The sequence below is a fragment of the Ranitomeya variabilis genome, chromosome 2, assembly GCF_051348905.1.
Source record: "Ranitomeya variabilis isolate aRanVar5 chromosome 2, aRanVar5.hap1, whole genome shotgun sequence".
Classification (NCBI taxonomy): Eukaryota; Metazoa; Chordata; class Amphibia; order Anura; family Dendrobatidae; genus Ranitomeya; species Ranitomeya variabilis.
The window spans coordinates 818,209,535-818,223,803 of NC_135233.1; the positions used below are offsets into that span (position 1 = coordinate 818,209,535).

General features: G+C 49.5%; 1 protein-coding gene across 1 annotated transcript in view; it reads left to right on the plus strand.

Moving 5' to 3' along the window:
* Window positions 1–6,642: 6,642 nt before the first annotated feature.
* Window positions 6,643–14,269, plus strand: part of DST (dystonin) — a 745,723-nt gene continuing 738,096 nt past the window's right edge. The window contains exons 1-2 of the mRNA XM_077290007.1: window positions 6,643–7,042; window positions 7,317–7,351. Of these exons, the coding sequence (XP_077146122.1) occupies window positions 6,862–7,042; window positions 7,317–7,351 (216 nt within the window). The 5' untranslated portion in view covers window positions 6,643–6,861. The remainder of the gene's footprint in view (window positions 7,043–7,316; window positions 7,352–14,269) is intronic.

The following is a 14,269-nucleotide window of genomic DNA, read 5'->3' on the forward strand; positions in this document are numbered from 1 at the left end:
TTGGGGTATCAGGGGCAGTAACAGGGACATATACGGCAGCAGCAGCTCAGTATTGGGGTATCAGGTGCAGTAATAGGGACACATACGGCAGCAGCGCCTCAGTATTGGGGTATCAGGGGCAGTAATAGGGACATATACGGCAGCAGCAGCTCAGTATTGGGGTATCAGGGGAAGTAATAGGGACACATACGGCAGCAGCGGCTCAGTATTGGGGTATCAGGTGCAGTAAGAGGGACACATACGGCAGCAGCGGCTCAGTATTGGGGTATCAGGGGAAGTAATAGGGACACATACGGCAGCAGCGGCTCAGTATTGGGGTATCAGGGGAAGTAAGAGGGACACATACGGCAGCAGCGGCTCAGTATTGGGGTATCAGGTGCAGTAATAGGGACACATACGGCAGCAGCGGCTCAGTATTGGGGTATCAGGGGAAGTAATAGGGACACATACGGCAGCAGCGGCTCAGTATTGGGGTATCAGGGGAAGTAATAAGGACACATACGGCAGCAGCGGCTCAGTATTGGGGTATCAGGGGAAGTAATAGGGACACATACGGCAGCAGCGGCTCAGTATTGGGGTATCAGGGGCAGTAATAGGGACACACACGGCAGCAGCGGCTCAGTATTGGGGTATCAGGGGCAGTAATAGGGACACATACGGCAGCAGCGGCTCAGTATTGGGGTATCAGGGGCAGTAACAGGGACATATACGGCAGCAGCAGCTCAGTATTGGGGTATCAGGTGCAGTAATAGGGACACATACGGCAGCAGCGCCTCAGTATTGGGGTATCAGGGGCAGTAATAGGGACACATACGGCAGCAGTGGCTCAGTATTGGGGTATCAGGGGAAGTAATAGGGACACATACGGCAGCAGCGGCTCAGTATTGGGGTATCAGGAGCAGTAATAGGGACATATACGGCAGCAGCAGCTCAGTATTGGGGTATCAGGGGAAGTAATAGGGACACATACGGCAGCAGCGGCTCAGTATTGGGGTATCAGGTGCAGTAATAGGGTCACATACGGCAGCACCGGCTCAGTATTGGGGTATCAGGGGAAGTATTAGGGACACATAAGGCAGCAGCGGCTCAGTATTGGGGTATCAGGGGAAGTAATAGGGACACATACAGCAGCAGCGGCTCAGTATTGGGGTATCAGGGGAAGTAATAGGGACACATACGGCAGCAGCGGCTCAGTATCGGGGTATCAGGGGCAGTAATAGGGACACATACGGCAGCAGCGGCTCAGTATTGGGGTATCAGGTGCAGTAATAGGGACACATACGGCAGCAGCAGCGGCTCAGTATTGGGGTACCAGGGGCAGTAATAGGGACACATACGGCAGCAGCGGCTCAGTATCAGGGGCAGTAATAGGGTCACATACGGCAGCAGCGGCTCAGTATTGGGGTACCAGGGGCAGTAATAGGGACACATACGGCAGCAGTGACTCAGTATTGGGGTATCAGGGGCAGAAATAGGGACACATACGGCAGCAGTGGCTCAGTATCGGGGTATCAGGGGCAGTAATAGAGTCACATACGGCAGCAGCAGCTCAGTATTGGGGTACCAGGGGCAGTAATAGGGACACATACGGCAGCAGTGGCTCAGTATCGGGGTATCAGGTGCAGTAATAGGGACACATACGGCAGCAGCGGCTCAGTATTGGGGTACCAGGGGCAGTAATAGGGACACATACGGCAGCAGTGACTCAGTATTGGGGTATCAGGGGCAGAAATAGGGACACATACGGCAGCAGTGGCTCAGTATCGGGGTATCAGGGGCAGTAATAGGGTCACATACGGCAGCACCGGCTCAGTATTGGGGTACCAGGGGCAGTAATAGGGACACATACTGCAGCAGCGGCTCAGTATTGGGGTACCAGGGGGAGTAATAGGGACACATACTGCAGCAGCGGCTCAGTATTGGGGTACCAGGGGGAGTAATAGGGACACATACGGCAGCAGCGGCTCAGTATCGGGGTATCAGGGGCAGTAATAGGGTCACATACGGCAGCACCGGCTCAGTATTGGGGTACCAGGGGCAGTAATAGGGACACATACGGCAGCAGTGGCTCAGTATTGGGGTATCAGGTGCAGTAATAGGGACACATACGGCAGCAGCAGCAGCTCAGTATTGGGGTACCAGGGGCAGTAATAGGGACACATACGGCAGCAGCGGCTCAGTATCAGGGGCAGTAATAGGGTCACATACGGCAGCAGCGGCTCAGTATTGGGGTACCAGGGGCAGTAATAGGGACACATACGGCAGCAGCGGCTCAGTATCGGGGTATCAGGGGCAGTAAGAGGGACACATACGGCAGCAGCGGCTCAGTATCGGGGTATCAGGGGCAGTAATAGGGTCACATACGGCAGCACCGGCTCAGTATTGGGGTACCAGGGGCAGTAATAGGGACACATACTGCAGCAGCGGCTCAGTATTGGGGTACCAGGGGGAGTAATAGGGACACATACGGCAGCAGCGGCTCAGTATCGGGGTATCAGGGGCAGTAATAGGGTCACATACGGCAGCAGCGGCTCAGTATCAGGGGCAGTAATAGGGTCACATACGGCAGCAGCGGCTCAGTATTGGGGTACCAGGGGCAGTAATAGGGACACATACGGCAGCAGTGACTCAGTATTGGGGTATCAGGGGCAGTAATAGGGACACATACGGCAGCAGTGGCTCAGTATCGGGGTATCAGGGGCAGTAATAGAGTCACATACGGCAGCAGCAGCTCAGTATTGTGGTACCAGGGGCAGTAATAGGGACACATTCGGCAGCAGTGGCTCAGTATCGGGGTATCAGGGGCAGTAATAGAGTCACATACGGCAGCAGCAGCTCAGTATTGGGGTATCAGGTGCAGTAATAGGGACACATACGGCAGCAGCGGCTCAGTATTGGGGTATCAGGGGCAGTAATAGGGACATATACGGCAGCAGCAGCTCAGTATTGGGGTATCAGGGGAAGTAATAGGGACACATACGGCAGCAGCGGCTCAGTATTGGGGTATCAGGTGCAGTAATAGGGACACATACGGCAGCAGCGGCTCAGTATTGGGGTATCAGCGGAAGTAATAGGGACACATACGGCAGCAGCGGCTCAGTATTGGGGTATCAGGGGAAGTAATAGGGACACGTACGGCAGCAGCGGCTCAGTATTGGGGTATCAGGTGCAGTAATAGGGACACATACGGCAGCAGCGGCTCAGTATTGGGGTATCAGGGGAAGTAATAGGGACACATACGGCAGCAGCGGCTCAGTATTGGGGTATCAGGGGAAGTAATAGGGACACATACGGCAGCAGCGGCTCAGTATTGGGGTATCAGGTGCAGTAATAGGGACACATACGGCAGCAGCGGCTCAGTATTGGGGTATCAGGGGAAGTAATAGGGACACATACGGCAGCAGCGGCTCAGTATTGGGGTATCAGGGGCAGTAATAGGGACACATACGGCAGCAGCGGCTCAGTATTGGGGTATCAGGGGCAGTAATAGGGACACATACGGCAGCAGCGGCTCAGTATTGGGGTATCAGGGGCAGTAATAGGGACATATACGGCAGCAGCAGCTCAGTATTGGGGTATCAGGTGCAGTAATAGGGACACATACGGCAGCAGCGCCTCAGTATTGGGGTATCAGGGGCAGTAATAGGGACACATACGGCAGCAGTGGCTCAGTATTGGGGTATCAGGGGAAGTAATAGGGACACATACGGCAGCAGCAGCTCAGTATTGGGGTATCAGGGGAAGTAATAGGGACACATACGGCAGCAGTGGCTCAGTCTTGGGGTATCAGGGGAAGTAATAGGGACACATACGGCAGCAGCGGCTCAGTATTGGGGTATCAGGAGCAGTAATAGGGACATATACGGCAGCAGCAGCTCAGTATTGGGGTATCAGGGGAAGTAATAGGGACACATACGGCAGCAGCGGCTCAGTATTGGGGTATCAGGTGCAGTAATAGGGTCACATACGGCAGCACCGGCTCAGTATTGGGGTATCAGGGGAAGTATTAGGGACACATAAGGTAGCAGCGGCTCAGTATTGGGGTATCAGGGGAAGTAATAGGGACACATACAGCAGCAGCGGCTCAGTATTGGGGTATCAGGGGAAGTAATAGGGACACATACGGCAGCAGCGGCTCAGTATCGGGGTATCAGGGGCAGTAATAGGGACACATACGGCAGCAGCGGCTCAGTATTGGGGTATCAGGTGCAGTAATAGGGACACATACGGCAGCAGCAGCGGCTCAGTATTGGGGTACCAGGGGCAGTAATAGGGACACATACGGCAGCAGCGGCTCAGTATCAGGGGCAGTAATAGGGACACATACGGCAGCAGTGACTCAGTATTGGGGTATCAGGGGCAGAAATAGGGACACATACGGCAGCAGTGGCTCAGTATCGGGGTATCAGGGGCAATAATAGAGTCACATACGGCAGCAGCAGCTCAGTATTGGGGTACCAGGGGCAGTAATAGGGACACATACGGCAGCAGTGGCTCAGTATCGGGGTATCAGGTGCAGTAATAGGGACACATACGGCAGCAGCGGCTCAGTATTGGGGTACCAGGGGCAGTAATAGGGACACATACGGCAGCAGTGACTCAGTATTGGGGTATCAGGGGCAGAAATAGGGACACATACGGCAGCAGTGGCTCAGTATCGGGGTATCAGGGGCAGTAATAGAGTCACATACGGCAGCAGCAGCTCAGTATTGGGGTACCAGGGGCAGTAATAGGGACACATGCGGCAGCAGTGGCTCAGTATCGGGGTATCAGGTGCAGTAATAGGGACACATACGGCAGCAGCGGCTCAGTATTGGGGTATCAGGGGCAGTAATAGGGACACATACGGCAGCAGCAGCTCAGTATTGGGGAATCAGGGAAGTAATAGGGACACATACGGCAGCAGCGGCTCAGTATTGGGGTATCAGGTGCAGTAATAGGGACACATACGGCAGCAGCGGCTCAGTATTGGGGTATCAGGGGAAGTAGTAGGGACACATACGGCAGCAGCGGCTCAGTATTGGGGTATCAGGGGCAGTAATAGGGACACATACGGCAGCAGCGGCTCAGTATTGGGGTATCAGGGGCAGTAATAGGGACATATACGGCAGCAGCAGCTCAGTATTGGGGTATCAGGGGAAGTAATAGGGACACATACGGCAGCAGCGGCTCAGTATTGGGGTATCAGGGGCAGTAATAGGGACATATACGGCAGCAGCAGCTCAGTATTGGGGTATCATGGGAAGTAATAGTGACACATACGGCAGCAGTGGCTCAGTATTGGGGTATCAGGGGAAGTAATAGGGACACATACGGCAGCAGCGGCTCAGTATTGGGGTATCAGGGGCAGTAATAGGGACACATACGGCAGCAGTGGCTCAGTATTTGGGGTATCAGGAGGATGAGGAGTTTGTGCAGGTTGGGAATAGATGGTGATGGAGCTGGAATATGAAAAGTGAAATATGTGTTTGCTGTATTCTCTGCAGACGAGTCCTGGCTGGAAGAAGTTGTCATGTCGCTCTGGGCCAGATGGAAAAGAGGGGAAAAATGAACGATTCCATCAGAAAGAACGTCTGCGGTAAGTCACCATCTGTAACTGGGCTGTGATCTCTTATATGTTCTGTAGGACTGGTATGTACCACTGACCATATGGCGGTAATATCCATGCTGGTCGTTATATAGAGATTATATTCAGTAACAGCGCTGTCATCTGCTGACGTTCTCCTCCATTATTAAGGTGCATCACCATAGTTGTAATCAAGGTTACCTGGTTAGGGGCCCACTCAGAAGCTTCGCCCCCCTGAGCCAAAACCCTAGCTACGCCTGTGATGGAGATAGATAGATAGATAGATAGATAGATAGATAGATAGATAGATAGATAGTAGATGGATAGATGGATGGATATAGATGGATAGATATAGATGGATGGATAGGTATAGATGGATGGATAGATAGGTAGATAGATATAGATGGATGGAAAGATGGATATAGATAAATAGATATGGATGGATATTAATAGATTAATATAGATGGATGGTTATAGATGGATAGATATGGATGGATGGATAGTCATAGATAGATGGCTATAGATGGATGGTTGGATAGATGGATGGATATTCATAGAGAAATGGATGGATAGATAGGTAGATACTGTAGATGGATGGATATGGATGAATAGATGGATGGTTGGATAGATGCAAGGATATCAATAGATATAGATAGATGGATGGATAGATATAGATGGATGGTTGGATAGATGGATATTAATAGATTAATATAGATGGATGGCTATAGATGGATGGTTGGATAGATGGATGGATATTCATAGAGAAATGGATGGATAGATAGATACTGTAGATGGATGGATATGGATGAATAGATGGATGGTTGGATAGATGCAAGGATATAGATATAGATAGATGGATAGATATAGATGGATGGTTGGATAGATGGATATTAATAGATGGATACCGATGGATAGTGCTGGATATTAATAGATAGATGGATATAGATGGATATTGATAGATGGGTGGTTGGATAGATGGATGGCTAGCTAGGTAGAGGACGATCGGAGCGCTGGCAGGCTCACACACTCCTCCATGCTGTGGCGGCTCCTGACTCTGCAGCACTGGGAGGAGGAGCGGACCGGAGGAGGAGGAGCTGGGCACAGCTGCTGATGCTGAGGTTACTAGTGAGCTGGGCACTCTGGGAGATAAAGTTTGATTCTGTGGCAGTCCCAGCTGATGCCATCCTGGCCGCAGAGCCCGGTGCGGTTCCTGTGGCGGCTGCTGAGTCAGGGCTCGCACTGGATCGCAGTGGATCGCGGCGCTGTAGGTGATCGCACGCCCCGCAGCCTCCACCATGATCGCCGCTGCCTTCCTGGTGCTGCTCCGGCCGTACAGCATCCAGTGCGCCCTGCTGCTCCTGCTGCTCCTGCTGGGCACCATCGCCACCATCTCCTTCCTGTGCTGCTGGCACCACAAGCTCCAGAAGGGCAGGCACCCGATGAGGACGGTGTTCAGCTACCGGCCCCGGAGCAGAGGTAGGACATGTAAGGCTCCATCTTGCACTATTCTGTGTCGTGCTGTGCCCGGTGCCCGGCTGTCCTGTGGGGAGGGCACCCTGTACATGTGGCAGTCCTCAGGGATTTCCGACAGGACTGCGGCAGACATGTCTCCACCCCTCCTATAGCAATCTAGAGATGGGACAGTGGTCAGTGCCAGCCCCTGCCACCTGGGTGCCCCCTCCGCCGCACTGAGGATTGTCTGATAATCCCCATCACAAGTGAAAGGTGACACTGTGCTTTCTCTCCGCAGATGCCCTCCTGAGGTCCCATCATTTCCGCTCTGAGGTAACTGCACCCCGTCATGTCCTGTGCCCACCACCCTGCCCTCGGAGTGCCCACTTCTCCCATCAGACCATTCATCACTTGTGACCTTTATCCCATCGCATTACATGTGCCACAAGTCGCGGTAGCGTTACATTACGCCGTGGGGAGAAAGTTATGGAAAATGTCGCCAGCGGCATCTAAGGAAAAGTCTGTGCAGAAACCTAACGACTGTCCCTATAGCCGGCTCCTAGGGATGGAGACATACAGCTATAGATTGCCGAGAGTTTACTAGACCTTCTTTACAGCAAAACATCCTGCCTAGATGAGGGCCGGCAGGCAGGGGGGAGTTCTGTAACGCAGGCGGACAGTGTGGGGTTTGGGGTCTCTTTTATGTGCTTGTTGGTTTTGGGGTCCATTTTCACGTAGAGCAGCTTGCTATAAGTATGGCATCTTTGTCATAGACTCCAGTGTAGGAAAAGAAATCAAAGTATGAAACAATAAGGTAAAGCAGAGACCCTGATTCCAGCCCTGTGCCGGGGTGCTGTGAGCTGCTGCCAGTCCTGTGCACTGTGAGAGAGCTGTCAGTCAGCAGTGCGAGGGGCGTAGGGAACTGCAGGTGCCAGAATATCGAGGACACCCCAGCGCCCAGATCTGCAGAGATGTTATTTATTATGCTTATATAGCGCCATCATATTCCGCAGCGCTTTACATCATCATCCCTGTCCCCGATGGCGCTCAGTCTAATTCCCTATCAGCATGTCTTGGTAAATGTGGGAGGAAACCAGAGACCCCAGAGGAAACCCACACAAATATGGGGAGAAAACACAAACTCCTTGCAGATGTTGTCCTTGGTGGGATTTGTACCCAGGACCCCAGCGCTGCAAAGCTACTGCTAACCACTGAGCCACCCTGATGTTAGAAAACCACTTTCTAATTGTTCAACTATATATTTTTTTCATCCTATTTGCTTGTTTGTGTTTAAAAATAAGAAAAAAGTATTTACTATCCCTCCCCAGGTCCAACAGAGCATGATGTTTGTTGAAAGGCTAGGGATATCACAACTACTGTGAATTTGACCGCTGCAGTCAATCACCAGGCTCAGATCCTTGTGCCATCTAAACTGACAGTCACTGGGCCCAGTGATTGGCTGCAATGGTCATGTGTGCTGTAGTCGCTATTGCAGCCTGTCTACAATGACCAGTGCAGCGGTAAAGATGCTCCACTGGACCTGAGGAGGAGAAGGAAAATACTTTTTTTAATACAAGCAACCTGTTAGGGTGAATAAAAACGCATTGGGAGAAGGGAGACGTTGTATTTTTTTATGTCCTTCATGGATAATTGATGGACATGACTGAGGAGGCACCCTGTCCAGAGTAATAGAGGGATCACGTGGACCTTTTCCCACACTTGGAAATTTGGATGAAACTGTTCCATAGATCTTTAGGAGTTGGCCTGAGTTATATGCCATCTTATGTATATTTATTTCGAAGGCGAGTATTCCCCATCTTGTCTCTGAAACAGCGGTCACTGACACACATCATTCTGCGGCACAGAATCCCAGTTTAGGCCGACAGTTTATTTCCAGTACCGTAAAAACTAGTGCCGTAGATGTCCGTGTGTTATACGTGCGGCACACATGTGGCAACCGTGTGCCGCATCAGTACCACATGGATGGCTGCCTGGGAAGAAGCGCTACAGTAAGCGCTGTTCCCCGGCGGCTGGTGCTGAAGACTGCTCTCATCATTCTCCCCTGCTCTGCTGGTGATCGGCGCGATCAGAGGGGAATGATGTCCAAACGATGACAGCAGGTAGGGGCTTTTGGGACTCTTGCCCCATCATCTGACACCTGCTGCCGCTATTAACAGTGACATCAGGAGTGGATGATGTATTCAACAGCCGCCGCCTGCGATCTAACTAAATAAATGAATGAAAAACCCAGCATGGGTTCCCCCCTATTTTCTTGAACCAACCAGGCAAAACTCACATCTGGGGACTGCAACTCTCAGCTGTCAGCTTCTCAAGGTTTGTTATCAAGAATCGAGGGGTCCCCATGCTGTTGTTTTAATAATTTAAATAATAAAAATTACTGCATGGGGTTCCCCTATTTTTGACAACCAGCCTTGCTAAAACTCACAGCTGGGGGCTGCTATTCTCAGGCTGGTAAGGAGCCATTGATATAGGCCCCCCAGCCTAAAAACAGCAGCTAGCAGCTGCCCAGAAAAGGCACATCTATTAGATGCACCTTTTCTGACGCTTTGCCCAACTCTTCCCACTTGCCCTGTAGCGGTGGCAAGTGGGGTTCATATTTGTGGAGTTGATGTCATCTCTGTAATGTCAGGTGACATAAAGCCCATGGCTTAGAACCCCTTTAATATTTTTTTTAAATTCGTCACCATTTTCAGGACATTTATTTTGTATCAGAGAATAAAACAGTTCCATTATAAGGCTGCACTGCTAATGTATCTAAAGCAGCACATTGTGTATACTGTATACACCACAATAATATAGTAGGTATCACAGCATTAACATATGTCACTGAGTTTTATAATTGTGTGCTGTTTGACGCCAATAGTATCTAGTGAAGGAGAGATCTGGCACAACATCATGGCTTCATTATAAAATGGAGCGTGAACGTGGCCTAATACAAAAAAAATGGCCAAACAATGAGACACAACAAAAGAGAACCCTGCTCATGAATGCTTAATGGGAATCTGTCAGCCGGTTTTTGCTATGTAATCTGAGAGCATCATGATGTAGGGGCAGATTCCCTGATTCCAGCAATGTTTCACTTATTGGGCTGTATTTTTTCTGTTTCCATACACTCAGTGTTACCTTAGCAGGAGTTTATCACTACAAAACAAGTTGCCCTCGTGCCTCCTAGTCCAACCACACCCCCTGATTAGCCATTTTCAGTCATTATGCAGTGTACCTAGAACGCTGCTAATCAGTGGTGTGTGCAAGTTTACTGTACACAGTGCTCAGCAGTTCAAGCTTTACAGCAGAAAAAAACTGCACTCAGTAAATTAAGTATACATCACTGGAATCAGGGTCGCTGCCTCTATATCATGCTTCTTCAGATTACATAGTAAAAACCTGCTGACAGATTCAATTTAAATTGCACAAATCCCTATCTAATCCTGACTGTGGTTTGATGATGCATATATATATGGGGAACCTGTCAGGACAGCACTAGTGGTAGGGCTACCTAGGTCCTTGTGCAACAATAGCAGATTGTCTGCCCCACCGGGTATTTTCCAGCTGGGCTGCGATGGTTCTATTCATAGTGGGCTGGCAGCGCCTGCTCATCCAGTTGCCCGCCCGCTCATCCGGCCACTGGCCTGTTTTTTTCAGCCACCTGCCTTTTAAATCTGCAGGTACGGCGGTTCTAGAGGCGCACGCATGCAGCAGTCAATGCTTGACTGCAGCGACACACATGGAGCGCCCCGTCAGGGCAAGGGGTACTTGGTACCGGGTCCGATGTTCACTGGGGGATGTCACGGTGGTTGACCCAGTCCGTGGCCCTGGGACATCCGTGTAAAAGGGAAAGGTCTTTAAAGGGATAGAGTTTATGTTCATGATGCCACCTGTGGTATTCGGTCAGGGTGACCGACGCAGCTTTGAGGGTCCGCTGGGGTGATGTTATGGCAGCTAGATGGTATACCTTCCCACAGGTGAAGTATTTTACTTGCGGATTTTTAAAAAACTGTGCAGAAAAATCTGCACACGAATCCGCAACGTGGGCACATAGCCTTAGGGACAGGGACCTCCAACCTGCGAGCCTGGTCTCGGCTGCTGCCTGACCTGCAGCAAAAGTAAGTATCAGGGACAGGGACCTCCAACCTGCGAGCCTGCTCTCGGCTGCTGCCTGACCTGCAGCAAAAGTAAGTATCAGGGACAGGGAGCTCCAACCTGCGAGCCTGCTCTCGGCTGCTGCCTGACCTGCAGCAAAAGTAAGTATCAGGGACAGGGACCTCCAACCTGCGAGCCTGCTCTCGGCTGCTGCCTGACCTGCAGCAAAAGTAAGTATCAGGGACAGGGACCTCCAACCTGCGTGCCTGTTCTCGGCTGCTGCATGCTTCTTTTTCAGTCCGGGTCTGGGTGAGTGTTCCCACACCCAGAAACAAGTGTAAATTAAAATATTTTGCGATTCCCAGGCCTTTTCCCTTCTCTGGTCCAGAGCTGGCTACAGGCTGCCTACTGGGACTGGGGCTTATGAGTTATCATAATTATATGTTCCCCTTCTTAAAGCGTCCAGTCCTCCTGCCAGTTCTGCACTAGGAGCTTATTTGTCTAAGAGATGCTATGATTTCTATAGAGACTGATTTTCCAGCCCCTACAAGGATCATCAATATTTTTTTGGATGCTATATGTGATGGGGCCGGGTGAGGACAGTGTGTGAAACAATAAGGCTGCTTGTATACTGAAAGGTAATTATGAACAATCATTTTCAGGGTAGGTGCACACTATCCGTAAACGCTGGGGGTTGGACGCTGCGTCCAGATGTTACAGCATAGTGGATGGGATTTCAAAAAATCCCATGTCTACTATACGTACACCGACACCTGTGGAGACGGACATGTGGTGCGTCTTTCCAGACCTCAACATGTCTATTTATCTTGTGGAGACAAGAGTCTCCGCAAGATAAATTTCACCGGTACAATGTACTGAACACATCCGGAATCACCTGTGTTCAAAAGCCGGCAGGGTAGTGTGCTGCGTCCAAAGCACTGCCGATTACTGAACGTGTTGCACATACCTGTAAAGGGGTTACCCAGGCTTATCACCAAGTCTGCACTCTGCATTCTGTATGACTACACAAGCTGTGAGAGAGTATTCTCCAGCACCAGCGGGTTCAGGCAGTCACGTGATTAAATATACAGGATGCATGCTTACAGCCATATTCTGACCAGCATGCATAACCTCACTCCATATACTTGTATTTAATAAGGCCAGATGCTTCTCAGAATGTGGCTTGATATATTCATATCACATATGGCCGCTTGGTCTCGGCACTGGAAAATCCTCACAGCTGCACAGCGTCGGACTGACGCACTTTGGGCCAACCAGAGAAAATCATTCTTGGGGCCCACTATGTAGCTACATAGAAATAAATACAAAACCACCAATTGTGTGGTAAAACATGCCAATATCCGGGTATAATATAAGGTAGTACGTCTTAATTATGTAGCAGGAGTTGGGGTAGCCTCCCTCATGGAATATAATGTAGCCCCCCTCATAGAATATAATGTAGCCCCCCCATAGAATATAATGTAGCCCCCCCATAGAATATAATGTAGCCTCCCTCATAGAATATAATGTAGCTTCCCTCATAAAATATAACATGGCCCCCTCATAGAATATAATGTAGCCCCCCTCATAGAATATTATGTAGCCCCCCTCATAGAATATAATGTAGCCTCTTCATAGGGTATAATGCATCCAGCTTGATATGGTATAATGTAGCCCCCTCAGAGTATAATGCACCCCCTCATAGAATATAATGGTGCCTCCCTCATAGAATATAATGTAGACCCCCTCATAGAATATAATGTAGACCCCCTCATAGAATATAATGCAGCCTCCCTCATAGAATATAACATAGCCCCCTCATAGAATATAATGTAGCCTCCCTCATAGAATATAATGTAGCCCCCCTCATAGAATATAATGTAGCCTCCCTCATAGAATATAATGTAGCATCCCTCATAGAATATAATGTAGCCTCCCTCATAGAATATAATGTAGCCCCCCTCATAGAATATAATGTAGCCTCCCTCATAGAATATAATGTAGCCCCCCTCATAGAATATAATGTAGCTCTCATCATAGAATATAATGTAGCCTCCCTCATAGAATATAATGTAGCCCCCATAGAATATAATGTAGCCTCCTCAGGGTATAATGCAGCCAGTCTGAAATGGTATAATGCAGCCCCTCATAGAATATAATTTAGCCCCCCATAGAATATAATGTAGCCCCCTCATAGGGTATATTGCAGCCAGCCTGATATGGTATAATGCAGCCGCCCACAGAATATAATCTAGCCCCCTCAGTGTATAATGCAACCCCTCATAAGGTATAATGCAGCCCCTCATCGAATATAATATTGCCCCCTCATAGGGTATAATGCAGCCCCCTTCATATACAGTAGTATAATGCAGCCCCCCACAGAATATAATGTAGCCCCCAAGAGTATGATGCAGCCCTCTCATTTAGTATAATGCAGCCACCTTCATATACAGTAGTATAATGTAGCCCCAACAGAATATAATGTAGCTCCCTCAGAATATACTGTAACCCCTACATAGGGTATAATGCTGCCCCCCTCATTGGGTATAATACACCCCCCCCTCATAGGGTATAATGCTGCCCCTTCATAGGGTATAATGCACCCCTCATAGGGTATAATGCTGCCCCCTCATGCAATCCTATGGCTGCGGAATCGCCGCGATTTGTCTATGCGTCACTAGTAAGTATATTGTAAGTGCGAATGTGGCCGAGTGTATGCATATCGCCTACTCGCGATCATGTGACCGACTGACCGCTATTCCCAGCTCTGATACCAAAGAATCCCCCCAGCGTGCAGTGTGTATGATGTGAGGATTCCCAAGTCTGCAGTCACAGAGAGTGACACAAATTAAATGCAGACTTGGGGACTTTGACAACCCCTTTAAGAGAAATGAATTTGAATCTGATAAAAAGCATACTTAGGGTAAGTTCGCACAGGGCGTTTTTGCAACTTTTTTTTTCAGCAGCAAAACCTGATCTTCTTGACAGGAAAGAAGCTGCGTCAAAAACTCATGTTTAGGGGCATATTTGGTGCAGTTTTTTTTTCTCTTTGTCCAGGCTAATGTCCTTGAATTTTCAGCAGTAAAAACACAGCAAATAATGACACCTGCATTTTTGCTGCGTTTTTTTCAACACCCATTCAAGTAAATG